At 34.8% G+C, this 23,609-nt stretch overlaps 1 protein-coding gene across 1 annotated transcript in view; it reads right to left on the reverse strand.

The window, feature by feature from the left end:
• The window catches only part of LOC150101341 (solute carrier family 35 member F6-like), a 243,151-nt gene extending 221,042 nt beyond the window's left edge, over positions 1 to 22,109 (reverse strand). The window contains exons 1-2 of the mRNA XM_090400695.1: positions 22,000 to 22,109; positions 18,443 to 18,534 (exon numbers count right to left, since the gene is read on the reverse strand). Of these exons, the coding sequence (XP_090256821.1) occupies positions 18,443 to 18,534; positions 22,000 to 22,094 (187 nt within the window). The 5' untranslated portion in view covers positions 22,095 to 22,109. The remainder of the gene's footprint in view (positions 1 to 18,442; positions 18,535 to 21,999) is intronic.
• Between the last annotated feature and the right edge of the window lie 1,500 nt (positions 22,110 to 23,609).

The raw sequence follows: 23,609 nt of genomic DNA on the forward strand, positions 1-23,609 counted from the left end.
TTTGTTCATTAACGATATAGGAAAGGATCTGAGAGGAAGTGTTCATTTGTTTGCTGATGATGCAAAGTTGGGTAGAGCAATTGTGAGTGCACAGGATGTCAAAATTTTGCAGGATGATTTGGAGGACTGGGCTAAGGAAAATGGATGTCAATTTAATGTGGCAAAGTGTAAGGTTATGCATTTTGGAGTGAAAAGATTAGCAGCAGTATATCACATTGGTGGAACTGTATGCCAGGAGATTGATGAGGCCAGGGATTTGGGAGTGTTGGTGGATAGGGAGTTGAAGTTTAGGAGGCACATTGCAAAAGTGGCGAAATCAGCTCATCGAATCACTTGGTTGCTGAAAAATACTTTAACAAGCAGAGACAAATAGGTTATTGTTCCTCTGTAGTCTAGATGAGGTCTTGATAAGACCTCATCTAGACTACTGTACCCAGATATGAGTACCAGGGTTTCTTCTTGATGGGGAGGATATGGAGAGGATCCAGATACGAGTGACCAAGATGATAGCAGGTCTATGGAATGAACCTTATGAGAACAGGTTGAAGATTTGTGGGTTGCAGAAATTGGTTGATAAGCGGAACAGGGATGATATGATTGAGACATTCAAATTACTGAAGGGTTTCTATAAGATTAATTCAGAAGATATTTTTGAGAATAGGACTGGTGGTGGGAGGACTAGAGGCCATACATGGAAGCTGAGCAAGAGTGTGGTTAGCAAGGGTGTTAAGCTAGGTTTATTTACTTGGAGAGTGGTGAATGAGTGGAATAAGCTGCCAGAGTCTGTTTTGGTGCCATGATTGTGAATGAGTTCAAGGCGATGTATGATAGATACTGTGTGAATGTTGAATAGTTGCTCTTGACATAATGTTAGCCTCCCTCGAAGAGTCTATCAACTCCTTGGAGTTGCCCGTAATAATAATAATAATAAATTTTTTAACTATTTCTCTTCTTCATCTTCCTCGTTATTCCTTTCTTCTTCTACAACTCTTTCGTTTTGGAAAATCAAGTTTTGATCAGTCAGTTCACCTTCTTCGTGATCTGCTAATTCCTCTATATTGGTAATATTGATTTCTAAATCCAGTTTTATTGCAATTTCAACAATTTCTTCACCAATTTGTTCTAGCATACTATGGTCATTGTACTCTTTGAGTGTCTCCTGCGGTAGTAACTTCTTCCATGAAGTTCCAATGTTCTTGATACATCGGTCAATATCGTAATTTTTCCAAAAATCACGTAATGCTATAGCATCATTGTCTTTCTCAAGCAATAACTGCTGTTATTGCTTGAGAAAATGTAGTTTTCATGTAATATGTCTTGTATGTAGCAATCGAACCTTGATCCATAGGTTGAATCACAGCTGTTGTATTGGGCGGTAGATACATCACATTTATATTTTCTTTCAAATCGCTGATGTGAAGAGGATGTCCTGGAGCATTGTCAAGCAGCAATAGAATTTTAAAAGGAATGTTTTTTTCAAGACAGTAGGCACGTACTTCTGGAATAAAACAATTTAAGAACCAGTCTTCGAATAAAACAATTGTCATCCAAGCCTTAGGCTCCTGTAGTAAACTGGCAATTTATTCTTGTCAATGTTTTTCAAAGCTCTAGGGTTTTGTGAACGGTAAACAAGAAATGGTTTTAATTTAAAACCAGCAGCATTTTCTCCAAGGAGAAGCGTAATCCTATCTTTAAATGCCTTAAAACCAGGAGGCAATGTAGCATCTCGGTGAATTTAAGTTCATTCTGGCATTCTTTTCCAGAACAGTCCGGTTTCATCTACATTAAAAATCTGCTCTAGCAAATAGCCTTCATCTTTTATCATCTCTTTTAGATTTTTCTTGAAAATTTCAACACTTTGAAAATCGGAACTAGCAGCTTCTCTAGTTATTCGTATGTTATGTAAGTTAAATCGGCTTTTGAATCGATAAAACCAACCTTTACTAGCGTTATATGTATCCTCGCCATATTTATCTTCTTGTTGTTTGTTTAAATTGTCAAATAGGCTGCGTGCTTTTGTTTGAATCGTAAACAAACTGACAGGAATATTTTTGTTGATCTGATCATCTATCCATATAAAAGCTTCTCCATTTCATGAATTGGCCATTCTCTTTTTTTCGTTAAAATTGTGCATTTCATATTAACTGCCCTTTTAGCTGCCTCCATTATTTTTGATTTATCTTTTATGATTGTTGAAACAGTTGAATATGATAGTTTTTCTTCTTGTGCTATTTCACCGACTTTCTTTCCTTTGTCATATGCTTTAATGACCTTCATTTTAACATCTAAACTTAAAGCTTTCCTCGCCTTCTTTTTTATGTTGAAATTTTCATCAGTAGTTTTACTTCTCTTACTGGACATGATAGGATTACGATGAGATACAAAAATTGCAACGAGAGAAAAACGAACACTTCGACTGCTGATTAGCAACTAATGTGCCAAAGGCTGTGATAAGTTATAAGTGGATGAATTAGCAGCGGCTATTGCGTATTGGTGATAGGCTTTGCTTGCCAACTAATGGCGATGCCGTGCGTATACAAAAGCAATGTGATATATGTATGTATATGCTGGCAGCAAAGTTAAATTAGAGAATTTTTAATAATAATAATTGCTGGCGGCAAAGTGAAATTAGAGATTTTTTAATAATAATAATTTTGGCTGTCAGTCAAGGACTCCCTGTATATATACCGTATTTTTCGATAGATAACGCGCACATTATCTATACAAAAAAGTCTGAATTCGTTAAAAAATGAACATGCGTGGTATACATTTGAAAGTTATGAGAGGTAAATCAAATGTAATAACAAAACTAAGGTAGAAGTATTACTTAATATTTATTGAACATTACACTATTCAAATCCAAAAAATTCTTCATCAGACTCAATATTGAAAGAATTAATTGTGTTAAAAATTTCGTTTGGTATTTCTTCAGCTTCCATTTCAGAAGATACATTGTCACCGGACACTACTGCATTCCCTTGTGCTTTAATGAAACCATTTCTTAAATTGTTTCTCTTTATAAATCCAAAAACCCAAGATGGATACGCCCTGAAATCCTTTATTATCGTTTTGTGCAATTCTTTTTAATTTCTGAAAGGCATGGACAGTAGATATTCTGATACCTTTAGCTCTTTCACTAACAATCCAATCAAACAGGGTTTTTTTTTTGCTATGGTTGGCCAAAAGCACTTTCTAAACCTCATAGCACGTTTCCTCGTATGTAAACATTTCAGGACTGTTTCAGCCTTTCGCCATTCACAAACACTACTTTCTCCAACACTCAACAATCTACCAGCTTCACGATTCCCTTTTTCCTTTGCTACTCCTACCACTTCAATCTTGACCTGCGCTGTGTAGGATTTTTTGGCGCATGTGCATTATCTATACATCAAAAGGCATGATGAAAATGTTGGGGGTGCTCGTTATACGTTAAGTGAGCATTATCTATCGAAAAATACAGTGTGTATATATATATATATATATATATATATATATATATATATATATATATATATATATATATATATATATATATATATATATAGTTTCGTGCAAAACATCTATTCTGGGCTAGTTAATTATGTTCTATCATATAAAATGGTTAAAAAAGTAATATTTAAACTAAACATATTTGGTCGTTTTATAATTAAGATACAAACTTACTAAATATATGAAGAGCCAAAGGCTTCAATTCAGCGATGTAAAATTATTTAAATTAAGGGATATTACATCCCATATTGTTTCACAGCCGAAAAAGAAACTCAAAGAGTTTCATGCCGAATATAGAATACATAAAGTTCGGCGAGTCCAAGCATTAGCAAATACCTGGATAGTGCAACACATAACCCATCTGGTAGTGCAACACTGAGGCAACTCATAATAAGGGTGGAGCAAGCTCCAATCACTATTCTTGGTATTTACCCATAATGTGAAACCCAGCTCCTAGGAGCTGTGTTACTGTTCTATATTATGAGAGAAGATCACTACCCAGACCGGTTTCAACCTTTATTGAGGTCTCATCAGTGAATAGCTAGACCTAGATAATACCAAGTTTGTAGCGAAAAGAGCTTACATACCCTACTATAAGAATTGCCAAGAAGGTGTCCTAATAAATTACTAAATATATAAAGAGCCAAAGGCTTCAATTCGGCGACGTAAAATTCTTTAAATTAAGGGATATTACATCCCATATTGCTTCACAGCCAAAAAAGAAACTCCAAGAGTTTCATGCAGAATATAGAAACTATATCAAGTTCGGCGAGTCCAAGCATTAGCAAATACCTGGATAGTGCAACACATAACCCATTTGGTAGTGCAACACTGTGTTGCACTACCAAATCAGTGTTGAACAAACCAAATCAAAGCCGAAAAGAAACTCTTTGAGTTTCTTTTCAGCTGTGAAACAATATGGGATGTAATATCCCTTAATTTAAATAAAGATACAAACTTATTTAATACTGACCATTTACAAACAAACTTACATTATAGCCTACCAGTTTCACCAGCAAACTGTTTGGCTTTTTCAAGGTGTTTACGGAAAGACATAAAAACTAGTAAATGCAAATTGAAAGGAACATAAAAATTGTTGTTAACCAACTAGTAGCTAAGGTTACACATTCGCGTGACAGAGAGGACTTATTGTTCTTATTCATTATAACGCATGCTTGTTTGTTGTAAATGTGTAATGTGATTACTGGCTAGCTGTAGTTCAGATTGATTTAGAGAGAGGATCAGGTTTTTCCACAAACTATTTAGGATTGCACCCTGATTTCTGTTGAGGTTTCCACTGGTTATTAACACTATTGTGGCTTCTTTGAATAAACAATGTCTGTAGTCGTCATCCAGATATGGCATGGAGCTGTTTTGGTTAGACGTACAGAAATGATGTGCTAAGCCGGAAGAGATACTTCTCTTGTGGTTTACATCACCAACATGTTCTTTTTGTCTGATTTCTAAACTCCGTGAAGTTTGTCCGATGTAGGCAAGACCACAGGAGCAAGGAATGTAATATACTCCTGGATATTTGTAGAATGGCGCCTTATCTTTTGGGGATCCTAAAACTTGTCTGATGCTGGTGGTTGGTTTGAAGACCACTCTGAGGTTGTAGGCTCTTAGTATTCTGGTTATTTGATAAGAAATTGACTTGATGAAAGGGATTACTACAGTAGAAATGTGCTGGGAGCGTGATTCTTCTTGTCTGGAGTTGTCACTGTAGATATTTTTTGATGATGTTTGGAGGATATTATCCATTTTGTGATAATGTGTTGGCTATTAGCAAGAGTTCAGTCTGTGTATCCTCCTCTTCTGATATAAACTTTCTGGCCCTATATTTCAACATATGGATAATGCTCAGTTTGCGTGTGTCTTGTGATGGTTTGAAGTATAATGAAGATATCTTCCAGTATCTGGGCTTTCTGTGAATAGATAATTTGACACTATTTGATTGTTTCTTTATCAAGATGTCTAAAAAATGCAGTTGGCTGTTGTTTTCCACTTACAGAGTGAATTTTATCTTGTTATGTATTGAGTTGATTTTATCCACAAACGATTTTAAGTTTTCTAAGCTGTCTTGCCATATAATGAAGATATCGTCAACATATCTCCACCATATAGATGGTCTAGGGGAAGATTGTGGAGAGAATTTCTTTTTCAAGTTTTTTCATGAAAAGGTCTGCACAAGATGGTGATAGTGGACTTCCCATTGCTAGGCCTTCTAATTGTTGCTAACCTTGAAGAAATTAGATTGAAGGCAGTGTCTAAACATCTGTGTGATGTCTAGAGGAAAGAGATCTTGGATGATGTTTATTACCTCTTCTACTGGTACATTGGTGAAAAGGGATATAACATCTAGACTTGCTAGCGTGTCTGTTGGTGCAATCTTATGGCTTGGAGTTTATTTACAAAATGTTGACTATTCTTGATATAGGATTCTGTTGATCTTATTTTATTATTTAATAAGTTTGCAAGATGCTTTGCCAAAAGATAGGTTGGTGATGATCTTCCATCAACGATTGGACGGAGAGGTAAATCCTTTTTATGTATTTCAGGTGTCCCATATAGTCTTGGAGTGATAGGATGTGAGGATTTTAGTGTTCTTTTCACTTCTTCTGGCCAAATGTTACAATTTCTGATTAGTTGGTTTGTTTCATTATGATTTTTTATTGTGTGGTCTCTGTCTAGGATCTTATAAGTGGAGTTGTCTGATAATAATACGTTTAACTTATCATAATAATCTTTAGAGTTAAGGATAACGGTTGAATTTCCCTTATCAGCCTTTGTAAAATGATATCTTTGTTTTTCTTCAAGTTGAGAATTGCCTTTCTATCATAAGGAGACGTGTTGAGATTACGCGATTACGCCCAAACACATTCCCAAAATGGATTTCATGTGTGGAATTAAAAAGGCCTATATCCACTACCGCAAAACATAGCCAACACTATTAGATTCAAAAGTATGATAATCCTAGCCAAAGCCAAACAACCTATTCTCAACACATCTCCTTATGATAGAAAGGCAATTCTCAACTTGAAGAAAAACAAAGATATCATTATTGCATAAAGGTAGTGATAAGGCTATAGCTTCAAATTATAGGCCAATCTGTATATCTGGAGTTGTGGTAAAGGTACTGGAGAGATTGGTGAGAAGTAGGATACAGAAATGTGTTGATAACAGCAGTATTCTCTGTAGTTATCAGCGTGGGTTTGTTAAAGAGAGATCATGTTTCACTAACTTATGTACGTACTATAACAATGTGACAAATATCTTGAACAAGATAGATGCATATACAATAGTGTACTTGGATTTTGCATAAGCTTTTGATAGACTGCCACACGACCAGATGGTAAATAAATTGCAACAGATGGCAGTGAATAACAGACTTCTGAGTTCGATCAGTGACTGGCTGTCAGATAGGTATCAGAAAGTTGTATATGGGGGGTGCAGTATCCCAAAAGAAGAAGGTCACTAGTGGTGTATTGTTGGAGTCAGTTTTGGGACCACTGTTGTTCAATTTGCTTGTTAATAATATTGGGATGGGTTTAACTAGTTATATGTAGCTGTTTGCAGATTATGCAAAACTGGGGAGAGCGATGCAGAATCAAGTGGATATTATGGCCTTACAAGAGGACTTGAATAGATTGCATGAATGAGCAGGTAAGTGTCAGTTCAATGTTGCAAAGTGTAAGGTTTTGAGATCTGGTAAGCAATGATGGGATGCGAAGTATACCCTTGGTGGGGAAACTTTAAAGAAAGTAGAGAAGATTAGAGCTATGTGATGGTGGATAAGGACGTGAAATTCAGGAACCACACTGCGCAAGTTGTGAAGACATCACATTGGATAATGGCAATGATGCGAATGATCCTGACATGAAGAAACAGAGAAGTTATGATGCCATTGTATGAGGCTGTGATCAGGCCTCATAAGGATTATTGTGCACAGATTTAGTCATTGGGTTTGCATGGTGATGAGAACATGTTGGAAAGGGTCCAGAGAAGATTCACAAAGGTAGTCAGCAATGTTTGGAATGTGGAATATGCGGACAGATTGAGAGAATATAAGTTGCAAAGCCTTGTGAATAGGAGGAAGAGGGTGGATATGATTGAGACATATAAACTGGTCAGGGGTTGTTATCAAGTCAACATTGAAGAGATTTTTGATGGAATAGGAGAGGGGAGGGGGATAGAATAAGAGGCGATCACTGGAAACTGTATAAAGAGGGTGTGAACAGAGGAGTGAGGAGCAGGTTCTTTGCATGGAGAGTGGTTGGCGAGTGGAATGCATTGCCTGAGTGTGTTGTGAATGTAGACACATTGAATTAGTTTAAAGAACAGTTGAGTGAGCATTGTGTGCGACAGTGTGTACCTCCTACGATGAGTCTGACTCCATGGAAGATCTTAATAATAATAATAATAATGAAATATATTCTTTGGATTTATTTATCAAAGAAAATTCAGATTTAGTTACCAAAAAAAAAAAAAAAATCTAATGACATTTCACAACAAAGAAGTCTCTGGCACATCAACAAATTTTGAAATGTAGATTTTGTAATCTTTTCCCGACTTCATTTTTTATGTCAGGAAATTTTTTTAAAAGCCCAAATGAAGAATGTGGGACAAACAAATAAATAAATAAAAATAAGAACATAAAGAAGGAAATGGCATTCCTTGTGATGGATATTTATTTCTTTTCTACAAATAACAATATTCTGCAAAGAGCTGACTTGGCCAATTGGGTATCATCTCTACTCTCAACTAACAGGTTTGCATTTGAATCCCACTACACACACACACACATGGGTAATGTGTGGGCAGGAACAAAAACTGAACTCTCAGGTGACAACAGTTTTTGTTATATGGTAGAAAAACAAATCGTACCTACACAAAAAAATTAAAATTTTATTATCATTACCTAAATTAATTTCTTCCTTGCTTTTGCTTCTGCAAAACAGTCAATAATTTTCCTATTGACTGTTTTGTATTGGGTTCTTTTCAGCATAGTTCTAAATATACTGTCTTATTTTCTTCATGCTCTACACATTTTTTTTATTTTAAAACACCAACTTGTCTGTCAAGTTATTTGCTGAGGGGAAGCTGCCAACAAATTTAATAAAATAGTTGTATTTTCAACTAGGAGATAGTATCTTATGATCAATTTGATAAATTGATTAATTCTTTCATAAACTGTTTGTCTCTACCAAAAGTTAGTTTGCATAAAGATACTTGCAAAAATAGGCCATGTTTGCTGTTTCTGAAATGTGAAGGAATTCCATTCTATGACAACAGATAGTACTATTTAAACTCTCACCTTATTTATAAACTTAAGCCCAGCCTAGCCTGTATCCACAGGATAATCTTGAAATAAATATTAAAGTATTTTCAAACATTTTATTTTGCATAACTTACAGATCTGATAGGTATGCATTTGCAATGTAGTATTAGCATAAGCTTATTTTCACAATTCACAACATGAATTAGCTTAGTGTAATTATATACGTCAACATTTTGCATGATAAAAAAGATTTTTAATACTAATGTTATTTAAAAAACACAATTATATTGCAAAGACAAATCAGATGCCGGATAACATTACTGATGTTACATAGCTGTTCCATTGCTAGTGTTAACTACTTTTGGTTGTTAAAAATAATCCTGCTGAATTATTTTTATGGATAATTTATATAAATTCACCCTTCATTATGAATAATAAATGACAAGAAAGAAACCACAATTTTTAGTCTTATTATTATTTATTATTATTATTATTAACATTTGACCTGCATGGAGTCAGAGACTCATCATGGGAGGTACACACTATTGCATACAATGCTCGTCCAACTGTATCTTAAATTGATGGAAGGCAATGCATTCCATTCACCAACCATGCAGAGAACCTGCTTCTCGCTCCTCTGCTCACACCCTCCTTATACAGTTTCCAGCAATGACCTCTTGTCCTAGCTCCCTCTCCCATTCTATGAAAAATCTCCTCCATGTCGACGAGATAACAACCCTATCTTATGTCTCAATCATATCCCCCCCCCCTTCCTCTTATTCACAAAGCTCTGCAACTTATATTTTCTCAATCTGTCCTCTCATACTCCACATTCCAAAGACCACTGACCACATTTGTGAATCTTCTCTGGACTCTTTCCAACATATTGTCACCATGAAAATAAGGCGACCAAATCTGTGCAATAATCCATGTTAGGTCTACTCAAGGCCTTATAGAGTGGTATCACTCTCTCTATTTCTGCATGTCAGGGTCCTTTGCATCATTGCCATTATCTGAATGTGTCGTCTTCACAACTTGTGCAATGTGGCCACCTGAATTTCAGGTCCTTGCCCACCATTACTCTTAGATCTCTCATCTCCTCTTATACTTTTACTGTGTACACTTTAACAGAAGTACACATTAAAAGTATACACCAAGTGTATACTTTGCATGCAATCATTGCTTACCAAATCTCAAAACCTTACACTTTGCAATACTGAACTGATAGTTCCACTTACCTGCCCATTCATGCAATCTATTGAAGTCCTCTTGTAAGGCTATAACATCAGCTTGACTCTGAATTGCAGTGATATGCAGCTGTTTGCAACATCTGCATATCACTAGTTAAACCCATCCGAATATCATTAACACACAAATTGAACAACAATGGCCCCAAAACTGACCCCTGTGGCACACCACTAGTGACCTTTCTCTTTTGGGATACTGCACTCCATATACAACTTTCTGATACCTATCCAACAGTCAGTCACTGATCCAACTCAGAAACCTATTATCCAGTCCCATCTGTTGCAATTTATATAAGAGCTTTTCATGTGTCAGCCTATCAAAGTCCTTGCAAAATCAAAGTACATCACTGTATATGAATCTCCCCTATCCAAGGTATATGTCACCTTGTTATAGTACATAAGTAAGTTAGTGCAACATGATCTCCCCTTAATAAACCCATGCTGATAATCAGAGAATACTGCTGTTATCAACCCATTTCTGTAACCTACTTCTCACCAATCTCTCCAGTATCTTCAACACAACTCCAGATATACAGATTAGCCGATAATTTGTAGCTACAGTCTTAGCACCACTTTTATGCAGTGGAACAATTTTACCCTTCTTCCATTCCCTTGGAACCTGTGCTGTTGTAAGACTTTTATTAAACAGGCATGCCAATGCTTCTGCCAATTCCTTTAAGATGTGGTGATATGTCATCAAATCCTATCATCTTATTGGCATCAATCTTATTCATTTCCTCAAATACCTCCTGCTCACTTACAATTAAGCCATCCCCTCCTATGTCCTCTACACTTAAGTTCCTCGTGATATCCACCTGATCAGGATGAAACACACTTATAAATTGATCACTGAATATCTCAACAATGTCTTCTGCAGCAGATACCATTCTGTCACGTTCATCAATTTACTTCACCTTACCACGCAGTTATTTGCCACATATCTAAAAATCTCTCCAGGGTTTTTCTTTGCCTGATTTGCCAATTTCTGCTCATACTCTACTTTTGTTTTCCTTACTAACTGAGTCACTCTCCTGGCTTGTTCTTTATATTCTTCATATGACTGATTATTACTATTATTCATCTTGTACTTCCTCCAAAGTACTTTCTTTTTCCAGATTTCATGCTTAAGCTCCACATTCATCCATTTTACACCTACCTCATTCAGCCTTTTGGCCTTCGGAATACATTCACACACTGATGCCGTTATGAAACAGTGCAAAACTGAAGACAAAGGTAAGAGAACTAGAAAGTATTAAAAATGCTGGAGAAGAATTATTTTATATCAAGTAAAAACAATCAAGTAAGACATGCTTTCCAAGACAAATGGCTCAAGGAATTCAAGTGTTACAAAGACAAAGTTACATTCTATAATGTATGTAAAAAATATGCAGAGGCTACTCATAAACACTCTAAATTACCATGAGAGAGTTTTTCTTCAAAATGAAGACATTTCTGTTTCATGGACATTCGAATTTTCACAAAAAATGCTTTAACATAAACTTGGCCAGAAATTCACCTGGTAAACACACCTCGAGTTCCTCTGAGTTGCAACAGTTTGTTTCTTTCCAAATTAAATACACTTCACCTCAGGATCTAATTTACCTTAGAAAAAGAAATAACTAACCAAATATCCATCAACAAGAAAGAAACTTACACTTTTCAGTTTTTTTCAGAAGACGACTCATACTTGCCTGGTTGGCCAAGTGGTTAGCATACTTGCTTTCAACCAACAGGTTGACAGGTTCATTTCCTACCATGGGCATGGATGTTTGTGACTGTCTTAAGGAGGGAGATGAGTTTCATGGCCCAGTGTGAGACCACTGTCTTGCTTATTGGGGGGCCTTGAATAAAATGTTCATGTTTTTTCTCTAGAGCAGAGTTTTAGTCTACAGTTTTTCTCTAGAGACCAGACTAAAAAAAACAAATTCAAAATACAAAAAATATATATATAAAATTGATGAAATAAAAAAAAAAACCCTGAACCAATCCACAGTACAAAATGTACTATATGTTTGGAAATAACTTTTGTGGATGGTAGCTCCATAAAAAAATTAAATTAAATTAAATTAAATACAGACTGTTATAGCCATGCCAAAGCTCATTGTCATTTTAGTTAAAAGGTTGGAACTATTAAGACTTTAGTACATAGTGTCCATCCTTTATGTTTTTCAAATGAACTTTTACAGAAAGAATTACAGCTTATTAAACCTACCATTTATCAAATGGTTTTAAGGATTCTCTCATCAAAAAAGCATTTAACAGTTAGGGAATCTCTGCTTCTTCTAATATAGAAGAAATAACTTGCACTGCTATCTCTTAGGTGTAAAGCATTTCTGAACACATAGTGAAAGTTTTAAAACAACTGAATATTTTTGTTGCCTTTTACCCTATCAGAAAAATCTCCACCTTTCTTGCTTCTCCCAGGGACAAGCTTCCACCTCTAGGTTTTCCAGGCATCGACCAGATTCCTTGCTCTTGCAGCTAATCATATTTTGGACAAACCAGAAGATCTGCTTTTATTCATCTAGAAGAACACAAGCCTTATATTAAATATCATGAGCTTGAAGAGTCTGGGACTTGCTGAGCATGCCATCTGTACTAAACATACAGTTTATTGGAACAAGACAACAGTCCTTAATAAGTCATTTCCTCATAGAATGTCTTTATAAAGAAATGTGTAAAACTTTACATCATTGTCCTAATTTAAACAAATCTGATAGTCTTTCTCCTTTGTGGGAGATAGGGAAGATTAGCAGATTTAAAAAGTACAAACTTTAACGAGTAAAAATGCTTATGTGTTGAGAGTACATGGCAGTTTATTTAATGGTATTAATTCGGAGTGGAATAGAGTGCCCTGCCACAATGAGTCAGACTCCTTGGAGGTGGCACATAATAATTCACAATACAGAATATAAGAAAATAATTATTATTTATTTTACTTATTTGCTAATACTTTGCTGGTATTATCTTGTAACAGACAATGCAAGGAACTAAAGTCCTAATTGGTGGCATCTTTTGTTGGATAAAGAGAAAGAGAGAGAGAGAGAGAGAGAGGGAAAAAAAATCAAGTATTCATTTGATATTAAAATGACTGTCTCCAAATTTCTGGTAAATTGATACAGCCAAACTTGTAGGGGTTTAAAGAATGTCTTAAAGCTGCTGCTGATTACAGAAATCTCTCTGACTTGACTTCTGGTAGCACTTTTGTTTTCTTCCATCTGATCCTGTGTGAAAGGTATTCAATGCAAGGTCTGCTAGTCCCGACTTGCCATAACAACCAGGTCACAAATACAGAACACTTCACATACTGCTAGATGTGATAAAGGAGAGTATGTTCTTGGGTGAACGAATGAAAGTTGCCAATTGGTTATGTGGTTTAAATGTGGTGCTCAAATTTATTAAGCACTTTAGATATCTTTGCAGATGTGTTCTGAATGTATGGGATGGTAACAGTTTTTACTGTAGTCTTGTGTATTAGGTAATGAAAAGAATTTCCAGAGAATATTTAGTATTTTTGCTATTCTTTGGGAATTACAGCTGTTGGCCAAAAAAAGTGTGACACAAGCAAGTGAGTAGTAAGAGCAAGCAGACAAAGGTAATCCAACTGTGATCATGAATCTAACTGAATATGAAAAAATGCACATACTTTTACAAGATCATTCTACATACCAGATCATTGGAAGAAAGTGCTATTCTTACAGGTCAATGCAAAACCTCATTCTTTAGGATGGGAGATACTCCCTCATCCTCCATATTCTCCTGACATTTTTCCAAGCGATTATCACCTTTTTTTGGCTCTAGACAATCAAATACAAAATAGACAGTTCCGAAATAAAACAGAGATTGAAACGGAAGTTGCTAGGTTTATTACTTCTAAAGACAAAATGTTTTATAAAAGAGGAATTTACAAACTATCTTGCTGGGAAAGAGTTGTAGATTGTGAAGGTGTTTATTTTAATGAATAAAACATTTTATGAAAATTTCTGCAGTTGTTTAATTTTTATATCAAAAAGACAACTGGCAAACAATTAACCAAAATGAAAAGGAAATAACTAAAGAAGAATTAGAAATCAGCCTGAAAGAAACAAGAAACGGAAAATCACCTGGAGAAGATAAGCTAGGTTCAGAACTATATAAATATGCAGGAACAAGATTCAAAGAAAGACTCCTGTTATTTTTAAATAAAATTTACTCAACTGGTATCCCCCCAGTAGAATGGAAAAAAGCAATTGTGATTCCTATCTTTAAAAAAAGGTAATAGAGATGACCCTAAAAACTATAGAGGTATCAGTATACTAAATTCCTGTTACAAAATATATAGCAGAATCTTAAATAACAAACTAATGAAATATTCCGAAAACTTTATTCTAGAAGTACAGACTGGATTTAGAAAAGGACGATCATGTATAGACCTGGCCTTTTGCCTAAAATCAATAATAGAGAAAAGAAGAGAATACAATTTAGAAACACATATTGCATTTATTGACTTTGAAAAAGCATTTGACAAAGTTAAAAGAAACATATTATTTAACATATTAAAAGAAAGACAAATACCAAATAATATCCTAAAAGCTATCACAAGTATACATGAAAATAATCAAATACAAATAAGATTAAATCACGAGCTATCACATACGAGAGAGATAAACCAAGGGGTCCAAGGGATGTCTACTTAAATATCTACTTAAATGAAATAATAATAAAATGGAATAAAAATTTACATCAAGGAATTAAACTTTCTCCTACAGTTAACTTAAACACTCTCCTCTTTGCCGACGACCAAATAATAATTACAAATTCTGAAGATAACTTACAGAAAGCTATTTTAGATCTAAATGAGATATCCAAAGATTATGGTATGATAATATCAACAGAAAAATCAAAAACTATGGCCTTTAAAGGACAAGATCCAGCAAGAACTAAAATAGTAATAGATAACAAGATCTTAGAACAGGTGAATTCACTTAACCACCTAGGATGTATGATCACATATGAAAATGAAAAAGATATAAACATAAAAATTGCAAAATATTTAAAAATAACAAGTGTAATTAACTCTATATTTAAACCAAACCTAGTTCAAAAACAAACCAGGCTAAAAGTATACAATACATTAGCCCTACCAGTCTTAATGTACAGAAGCGAAATCTGGACAATAAAACAAAAAGACAAACAAAGATTAATAACAGCAGAAATGAAGTTTATGAGAAAAACTGCAAAGTATACCCTATTTGATCACAAAAGAAATGAAGATATTAAGAAAGAATTGAACAAAGAACCAGTAATAGAAAAAATTTAAAAATATAAACATAAATGGATGGAACACGTTCAAAGAATGAAAACAGAAAGATTACCAAAACAAGCCTTAAAGTACAAGCCATTAGGAAAAAGAAAACCAGGATGTCCTCTTAAACGATTCAACGATGACTTCTAAGGCCAGAACAGGCCGTGCTAGGCCTAAATCCTTGATACGCATGATGATGATGATGATGATAAGCACGTCATATAAGTTACTGTTGATGCCATGGATGTTTGTAAAGTGAATATGAAAGATATTTTTTGTGTTATTTTTTATTTAAAAATTTTTAGGGTGATTTTAGAGTGAAGTTTTTTTGTTTTTTTTTGTTGAACCACAGACTATCTATTTAGACTTATTTTCATGTTTAAAATTACAAAAATTGAAGGAAAAAAGGGAAGGGAAACATGCAGTGGGAGAAAATAGCTTCTTGAGAATGTTGCCCATGCAAAAGAATCCAGTTTCCAATCACAACATGGACCTCGAGTGTGTTGTGGTATGCCATACCATATGTTAGAGGCATTTCAGAAACAATCAGAACACTGCATAAATACAACATCAAGACCTTCAAACCCTCAACAAAATTAAGAAATTTACTCAGTTCTTCCAAAGATCCTCTTCCACACCTGGACCACCCTACACAGGGGAAACAGGACACACCATCCCGATCAGAAAAGACACACACAAACGACACATTAAATATCTCCATTATGGAAAAACAGGCTTATCAGACCATGCACTCCAAACATAATGATGATAGAAGTGCAGTATAGGGACTAGGTGACTGGAAAGTCACCAAGTCCCTATACTGCACCAAAAACTGGTTTGAGAGAAAATGTAAAGCCTGTGAAATGCTAAAACACAATCCAAACCTGAACAAAAATGACGGACTAATCATTCCAAGAATGTGGAGGACCCATCTGCAACCCTTATAGCAACCGGAACAAGTCCAAAAGGATATCTCAAGACAAGAGGACTTTAGAAATGTTCAATGTAGTTCCATTTTTAATTTATTTTTATATTTACTTTTTTTTTTAAACTTTATTTTATTTTTTTTTAAATATTTTTTTTTTCAGGCTAGATAAAAGATTAATAAGCAGCTTAGATTCATTTTACCTTTATAAAGTGCAGTAGCATGTAGCTTGTTCCTTATAGATGTGTATTTTTTTGATGATGACCTCAATACAGAGGTCTAGACATCAAATGTTTTTTCCTAATATTAAGTAAAGTAATTATTTTAACACGTGTGTTGTGTTTCCCTAAATTCTTAACCATGAATGCTGACTTATTCAAATTAAGTGGATATTGAATCCAACATTATTTCATAGCTGAATATAGAAACAACAAGAGTTTCAGAGAAATTACAGGAGTTTCATGCCGAATATAGAGACTATAAAAGTTTCGGTAGATACAAGCGTATGCCAACCTTTCATGATGGGCAACTCGTAGTAAAGGTGGAGCAAGCTCCGATCACTGTCCTTAGTATTTTCCCATAATGTAAAACATATCTCCTAGGAGATCTATGATGTTATACATTATGGAGGGAGATCACTACCCAGACCGGTTTCAACCTTTTTTGAGGTCTCATCAGTGGGAGCTAGACCAAGAATACTCAGGATGAAGTAATACAGAACTTGTACTTTATGATATGAGTTGCTAAAAAAGGTGTCACATTACAAAAGGCACCAAAAATTACTGAAAAAGAGAGCCAAAAGGCTTCACTTTGGCAATGCAAAATTATTCAAATTAAGTGGATATTGAATCCAAAATTATTTCATAGCTGAATATAGAAACAACAAGAGTTTCATGCCGAATATAGAGACTATAAAAATTTTGGCAGATACAAGCGTATGCCAACATAATACACTTGTATTCGCCAAAACTTTTATAGTCTCTATATTCGGCATGAAATTCTTGTAATTTCTCTGAAACTCTTGTTGTTTCTATATTCAGCTATGAAATAATGTTGGATTCAATATCCACACTTAATTTGAATAATTTTGCATTGCCGAAGTGAAGTCTTTTGGCTCTTTTTTTCAGTAATTTTTGGTGCCTTTTGTTATGTGACACCTCTTGCAACTCGTATTGTAAAATACAAGTTCTATATCACTTCATCCTGAGTATTCTTGGTCTAGCTCCCACTGATGAGACCTCAAAAAAGGTTGAAACTGGTCTGGGTAGTGACCTCCCCCCATAATGTATAACATCATAGATCTCCTAGGAGATGTGTTTTACATTATGGGAAAATACTAAGGACAGTGATCGGAGCTTGCTCCGCCTTTACTACGAGTTGCCCGTCATGAAAGGTTGGCATACGCTTGTATCCGCAAAAATTTTTATGGTCTCTACATTCAGCATGAAACTCTTGTTATTTCTATATTCAGCTATGAAATAATGTTGGATTCAATATCCACTTAATTTGAATAATTTTGCATTGCCAAAGTGAAGCCATTTGGCTCTCTTTTTCAGTAATGAATGCTGACCACTGTGTAACCTCAAAAGAATGAATTGTTGCAATTACTGACTGTTGCACATAAACTATAACATACTGTTTCAACAAATAAGTTAAAATAACAAATTAGTATGATTAGTGTTTTAATACCATGAAAATATATTACTTCAGCTAAGCTATCAGCTAACGCCTTTTTATTACCGTATATACGGGAGTAGGCGAGGCCATTTAGCCCTATCTAACTTTTGGAGACTGAGTGGGCAGTTCAATCTCCACTGGTACCCAATCAGAGACAGATGGCCCAAGGCTATCACTAATTAAGCGGTACGCAGTGAAGAGAGACGGCTCAAATGTGCCGCCATCTCGTGGTCTCTAACCCTAACACAATATATTTAATGTCTGAATTAATGTGGGTTCTACGGTCGATTTTCTTGAGTTTACAGGACGAAAAACCCGAGTTTCCGGGAGGAAAAACCTGCTTGCCCATGCCAGAGATCGACTAACTCGGGAACCGGTCGAAAAAAGGCTTAGAAAAATTTCCTCTAGTCGCCGACTAGACTCGAAACCAAGACTTCCTTCGTGCGGCCAAGCACGGCGATGTGCAAACGCCACATCCACTGAGCTACACAGGCTATAAAAAATACATTACTTTTATCTAGCATATTAATCTTAATACTTACCCATAAACATAATAATAGTCTGAAACCAAGGATGGTTAAATTCATGAATTTTTCCTGTTGTGTTTGAAATGGAATATGGATAACCAGGAGATCTATAGGGGGAAAAAAAAGCAAATGTCTTTTTAATACACAGGTGATATGCATTAAATTGTGTTAATTTACAAAACTGTCAATAATGTTTTCAAAAAATCGCATGAAAGAAATCACTTCCATATGAAAATAATGGCAACTAAAAGTTAGAGAAAATAGAAAAATAAACTGCTAAAACAAGTCTTTTGCGATGAAACTTTGTTGTTTACTTGTTCTATAGGATTTCCATTCAGAATGCTGCTGCAGTTTTCTATGCTCTTGCCATTTTCAGTTTTGGTCTTTTTATTGCTTATTTTCATGTCAAATTTGTTACAGCTGTTATTCAATTTAGTTAGTGAATCCTGGAGATTTAGTCCATAATTTTAGTAACTATAATTATAAGGTCTTACACTTTTGTGTAAGACCTTAGTCTTCTTTATGATCTGATGTTTGGTGGAGATAGCATTTTCAGCAAGTGCAGATTGTACATGGAATTTAACAGAGTCAAAACATTCATCACAAGAGCCACAGATCTGCCAGTATGGCTGAAGTAAAATAACTCCCAAGTGCAGGGTATTTGATGGAAACCGGCATAGGCTAGAGGCAGAACCTTATCCTCTGTAGAGCCTAAAAAGGAAGACAGTTTGTTAACTGGATGAAAAGACACATGAGACCAACACATCTAAGTACTTTGGCAATTCTCCAGAAATACCCTTGATATAAGAGACAACAATAAAGTTGATAACTTCCTGAGAATCAGGTAGCAGAGAAACTCCATAACCATTAAAGATCTTGTAAACAAAAGACTCAGTGAAACTGCCAAATAAGGTGGTCCTAATAAAATTTATTAGAACATAAGGAGTGAATCCAATAGATAAGAGAATTTAATGGTGCTAGATTTTTGAAAAGGATGATGTTAGTGAGCACAGATATAAAGTCTGGTATGTGTATTTTCTTTCAAACTGAAGACATCCATATGGCTAGTGAAGAGGAATAAGAAGGTCTAAAAAAAAAAATAAATATATAAATGCAATTATTCCTTTTCCACTTCAAGAGCCAACTGTATATAAGGATGAAGCATTAATCTTATATGATGAATTCCTGAAGCTCAGAAGGGGAAACCTTGCCATATTGCAAAAATATGTCACTCACATATATGTATCATAATGAGGACCTAGAAGTAATTTCATCAACCAACTACTGTTTGAATCATTCCACAAAGCAGTTTGCAAGCATATGAGAAAGAGGATTACCCATGGCAGTACCCTCAACTTGCTGGTAAATCTTTCTAACAGGTTTTCAAAATAGCCAAAATGCATGAAAAAAAAAAAAAAAATCAAAGCAATGAAATTCTTTCAGACTAATCTCAGCAATCTAGAAAAACATTTGTGAAAAGAGAGAGAGAGAGCGATACCAGAGCAAAGACAAAGCTGTGAGATTTTTTTCCTTTGAAGTGCAAACTGATCTGAATAAAGGACACAGTTTTATGTGTAAAAGAAAAACAGAAAAGTGCTTAGAATTTTTATAACATGGTGAACCAATGTAGTCAATGACAAGTCATAAAATAGAACATTTATGGTCTGTGCCATGCAGTCTTTTGTGGTCCACACAATCTAGGTGGCCATGATAGGTTTTAAGCTTCTTTTTAGATTCATCATTCAACAGAAGACACCATTGATGAGTTTGTTCAATTTATTATCAGAAAGAGGATGATAAGTAATATCATCATGTAACAATAAGGAAAGTTTCAAAAAATATTATTTTCTATTCATGAAACATAACAGCTTTTCCTTTATCAGCCTTTGTAATAATAAAATTTATATTTTTCTTCAAGGAGAACAATGCTTAAAATTCTGGATAAGGCAAATTTGAATGTGGAAGCTTAGATTTGGAAAGAATTTATGCCACTTCAAAGTAGAGACAGTTAGCTGTGTCTGAATACCAAGAAAAAATCCATAATAGCAAAATAAGCACCTTTGGATAAAGCATTTACTTCTTTTGGAGACAGAGGTCTTCCAGAAATATTATTAATGGTTTCACTTGGCTGTCTAACAGTAAAAAAGGATAACAAGTAATAGCTAATAAGAAGACTCAAGTACAATCCTATTCTTCAAATTGGTATTTTTGTATTGTTAATTATGCATGTTCTTAGGCTAATTTGCCAGTATTCTGGGATGAAGAAACCCAAATTTATGGGAAAAAATCTCTGCTAATGCCATATGAAATTGGCTAACTCAGCATCAGCAGAAAATGTTCACACAAATACTCTCTCATCATGGCAAGAAAGAACTGAACTGTTCAGATCCTTTCCAAATGAAGAGTGCATGTTTTGTCATTCTTCCATCAGCACTACAGAGGCACTAACAGCAAATAAGCAAGAGCTATATATAGTGAAAGGAATATAAGGTGAAAGATAATCAGAAATCAATAAAACAGTTGATCAAAGACTGAAGGCCATGGATATGAGAGTTCTTATAAAAATCAGGAGCGTGAAAGATAGCATCATAGTGACATCCCTATGAGTCTAAAAAGGAAAGCTTTCGACCAGTGCATACTTCCTGTCCTAACATATGGAGGAGAAACATGGACTTTAACAAAGCCCTCAACAAAAGCTAGAAAAACAACAGAGTGGAGACCAATGGATGGAGGAAGACCGAAAAGAAGGTGGAGAGATGAACTGGAACAAATTGCAGGAGTGAGATGGATGGGAGAGGCAGAAAACCGAGTGATCTGGAAAATCATGGGGGAGACCTTCGTCCAGCAGTGAACAGAACCAGAAGGTTGAAGAAGAGATTGAGGCACTGGATGACGTCACTGCCTGATGACTAAATCACGTGCATGCCGCATGGCTTTGTAAACAAAACCACATCTTTCCATCCATCTAAATCATTAAATGAAAAAAAAAAAAATTACGATTTTTTTTTATAATGAATCAATCACGAGAGTAACTTTTTTTATATTAAAATTGAGTGCCTGAGTGAGAGTGGTATTATGCGACTATTTTTAATATTACGTGTTAGGGAATACACAGGAGTGTTTTCTTGAAATTTACACAATTTTAAGGTAGAGCAACAACTTTTTTAAAGATGAGCAATTTATTTTTTTATGCATAAGAAACGAAAAGAAGCAAACACTGGAAATTGTTTAGTAGCCTCACAGATTTTAAACCATCATAACAGATGCAAGAAGAAGACTGCGCACGTGCTAAAACAAATAATAATAATAATAATAATAATACACTTAAAAAGTATGTGCAAGCATAAATATTAGCTATAAACGAATCTATGCAAACTGCATTCAAAATCTCTATTGAGCTGGTGATATATTTAACAGCCTATGCGCAATTAATCACTGACCACCTGGAATTTCTTAAGTGCCATCGCAGTAAGAGGGTGGTATTACTGGAAATGACAAATTATGCACCTTTATTTTTCAGCATGATTTCACTAACTCAACATAATTAAAAATATAGTATAAATTAAACTTACTTGCAGTCATTCTGCGCCTTTTTACTTAATGTATTGATAGAACCAGTAATAATCATTCCTAAACACAACCCCACATGTTTAAATGTCAGCGCCATGATGGCATATGACACATTACTTATCAGGTGAGCTACAAAACAAATAGCCCAAACCATAAGAATATAAATCATATGATAGCCCAAATCAATCCATTAAATCGTCAGCTGATTCGATATATTATTATCATTATTAGAGGAGTGACTTCATAGACTCAGCGAGGGAAGTCCTAAACATTAAGTCAAGTACTACCTAATGTTGGCACAAGTTAGTTCATTATGAAGTTCACAGACGTTAATATTATGAAGAAAGAGTCAGACAATAATCGTATAGTATTGTAAGGTTGCCGGAATGGTCAGCGTATCCTCTCTCCAGCCAAGAGGCTGCGGATTCGAATCCCACCAGCGGGATAGTATTTGTGATTGTCTTACTATAACTCTGTGTGGAAATGGCATCTGCCACCCTCTACCACTTCTAACAGATGCCTTCACTCCCAAAACCCAATGAAGTACGGGAGTGACGGTAGGGCGTCAAATGACGTCATATGCAAATAACTAACTAAGAGTGTAAACGGGGAACTGATGAGAGGTGGGATGAATAACAAAGTTCGAAAAACATGCTTTGCAGAAAGAACGAACATCGAGATTAATGATAACTGAGGGCACGAATGGCTTGATGAAAAAAAAAAAAACAATGCTGATAGAGACTTAGAGAAGTTGTTGGGGGAGTGGGGTAAAGGATAATAGTGCTGTTGGGAAAGTCGATAGTGTGTTGCCCAGATATGATATCAATGAGTTGAGAAGGGGAGTTTTATTTACATTTGTTTACATATGATACTTACATTACGTACATTTGTTTACATATAATACATACATTACATACATTGGTTTTCATGCATGTGATAAGTACTTTACATGCATTTGGTTACATATGATAATTATTTTTTTTTGTTGTTGTTTTGGATGAGATGTAATTTCTCAACTTTCATCCTCGAAGCTTATTTGTGAGCTTATCTGAGGATGTCACCAGTTAGTTATTATTTATTGGTTTGTTTGCTGTGTTGGTAAGTTACCAAATCAAACCTATGTTTAATAGGTTTGATTTCCACTGCAGCCGTTGATTGAGAAATTCTCGCACTAACCCCACAAACACATACATGCATACGATAATTTGGAATGTCTTGATGTGTCGCTGAACTTGAAGCTTGAACGAATATATTGTGTTTCATTAAGTTTGTATGGTATTTTGGGTGCTTGATTCATGTTCATAGTATGTCCTTAGAGCTCTTTTCAGGCTATTGTAATTTGTAAGGTTTCTGTATTCAAAAGATTAATGATTTCAAATCATTAATATAATATGCTAAGAGTGATCTCTTTCATTTTGACAATATTGGTTACGGATTAAATTTGTATAAATATATATACTAGTTTTTTTTACATTTTATCTAATACAGTTCTATTTCAAAATTAACAACTAATAATAATAATAACAATAATTTTTTTTACATTTTTTTACATTTTTTATTTTTTTATTACATTTGTTTACATATGATACATTATGTAATTTGTTTACACATA

This window comes from Typopeltis vanoorti, chromosome 11 (genome assembly GCF_054136105.1).
Source record: "Typopeltis vanoorti isolate ZY-2024b chromosome 11, IOZ_Tvanoo_1.0, whole genome shotgun sequence".
Lineage (NCBI taxonomy): Eukaryota > Metazoa > Arthropoda > Arachnida > Uropygi > Thelyphonidae > Typopeltis > Typopeltis vanoorti.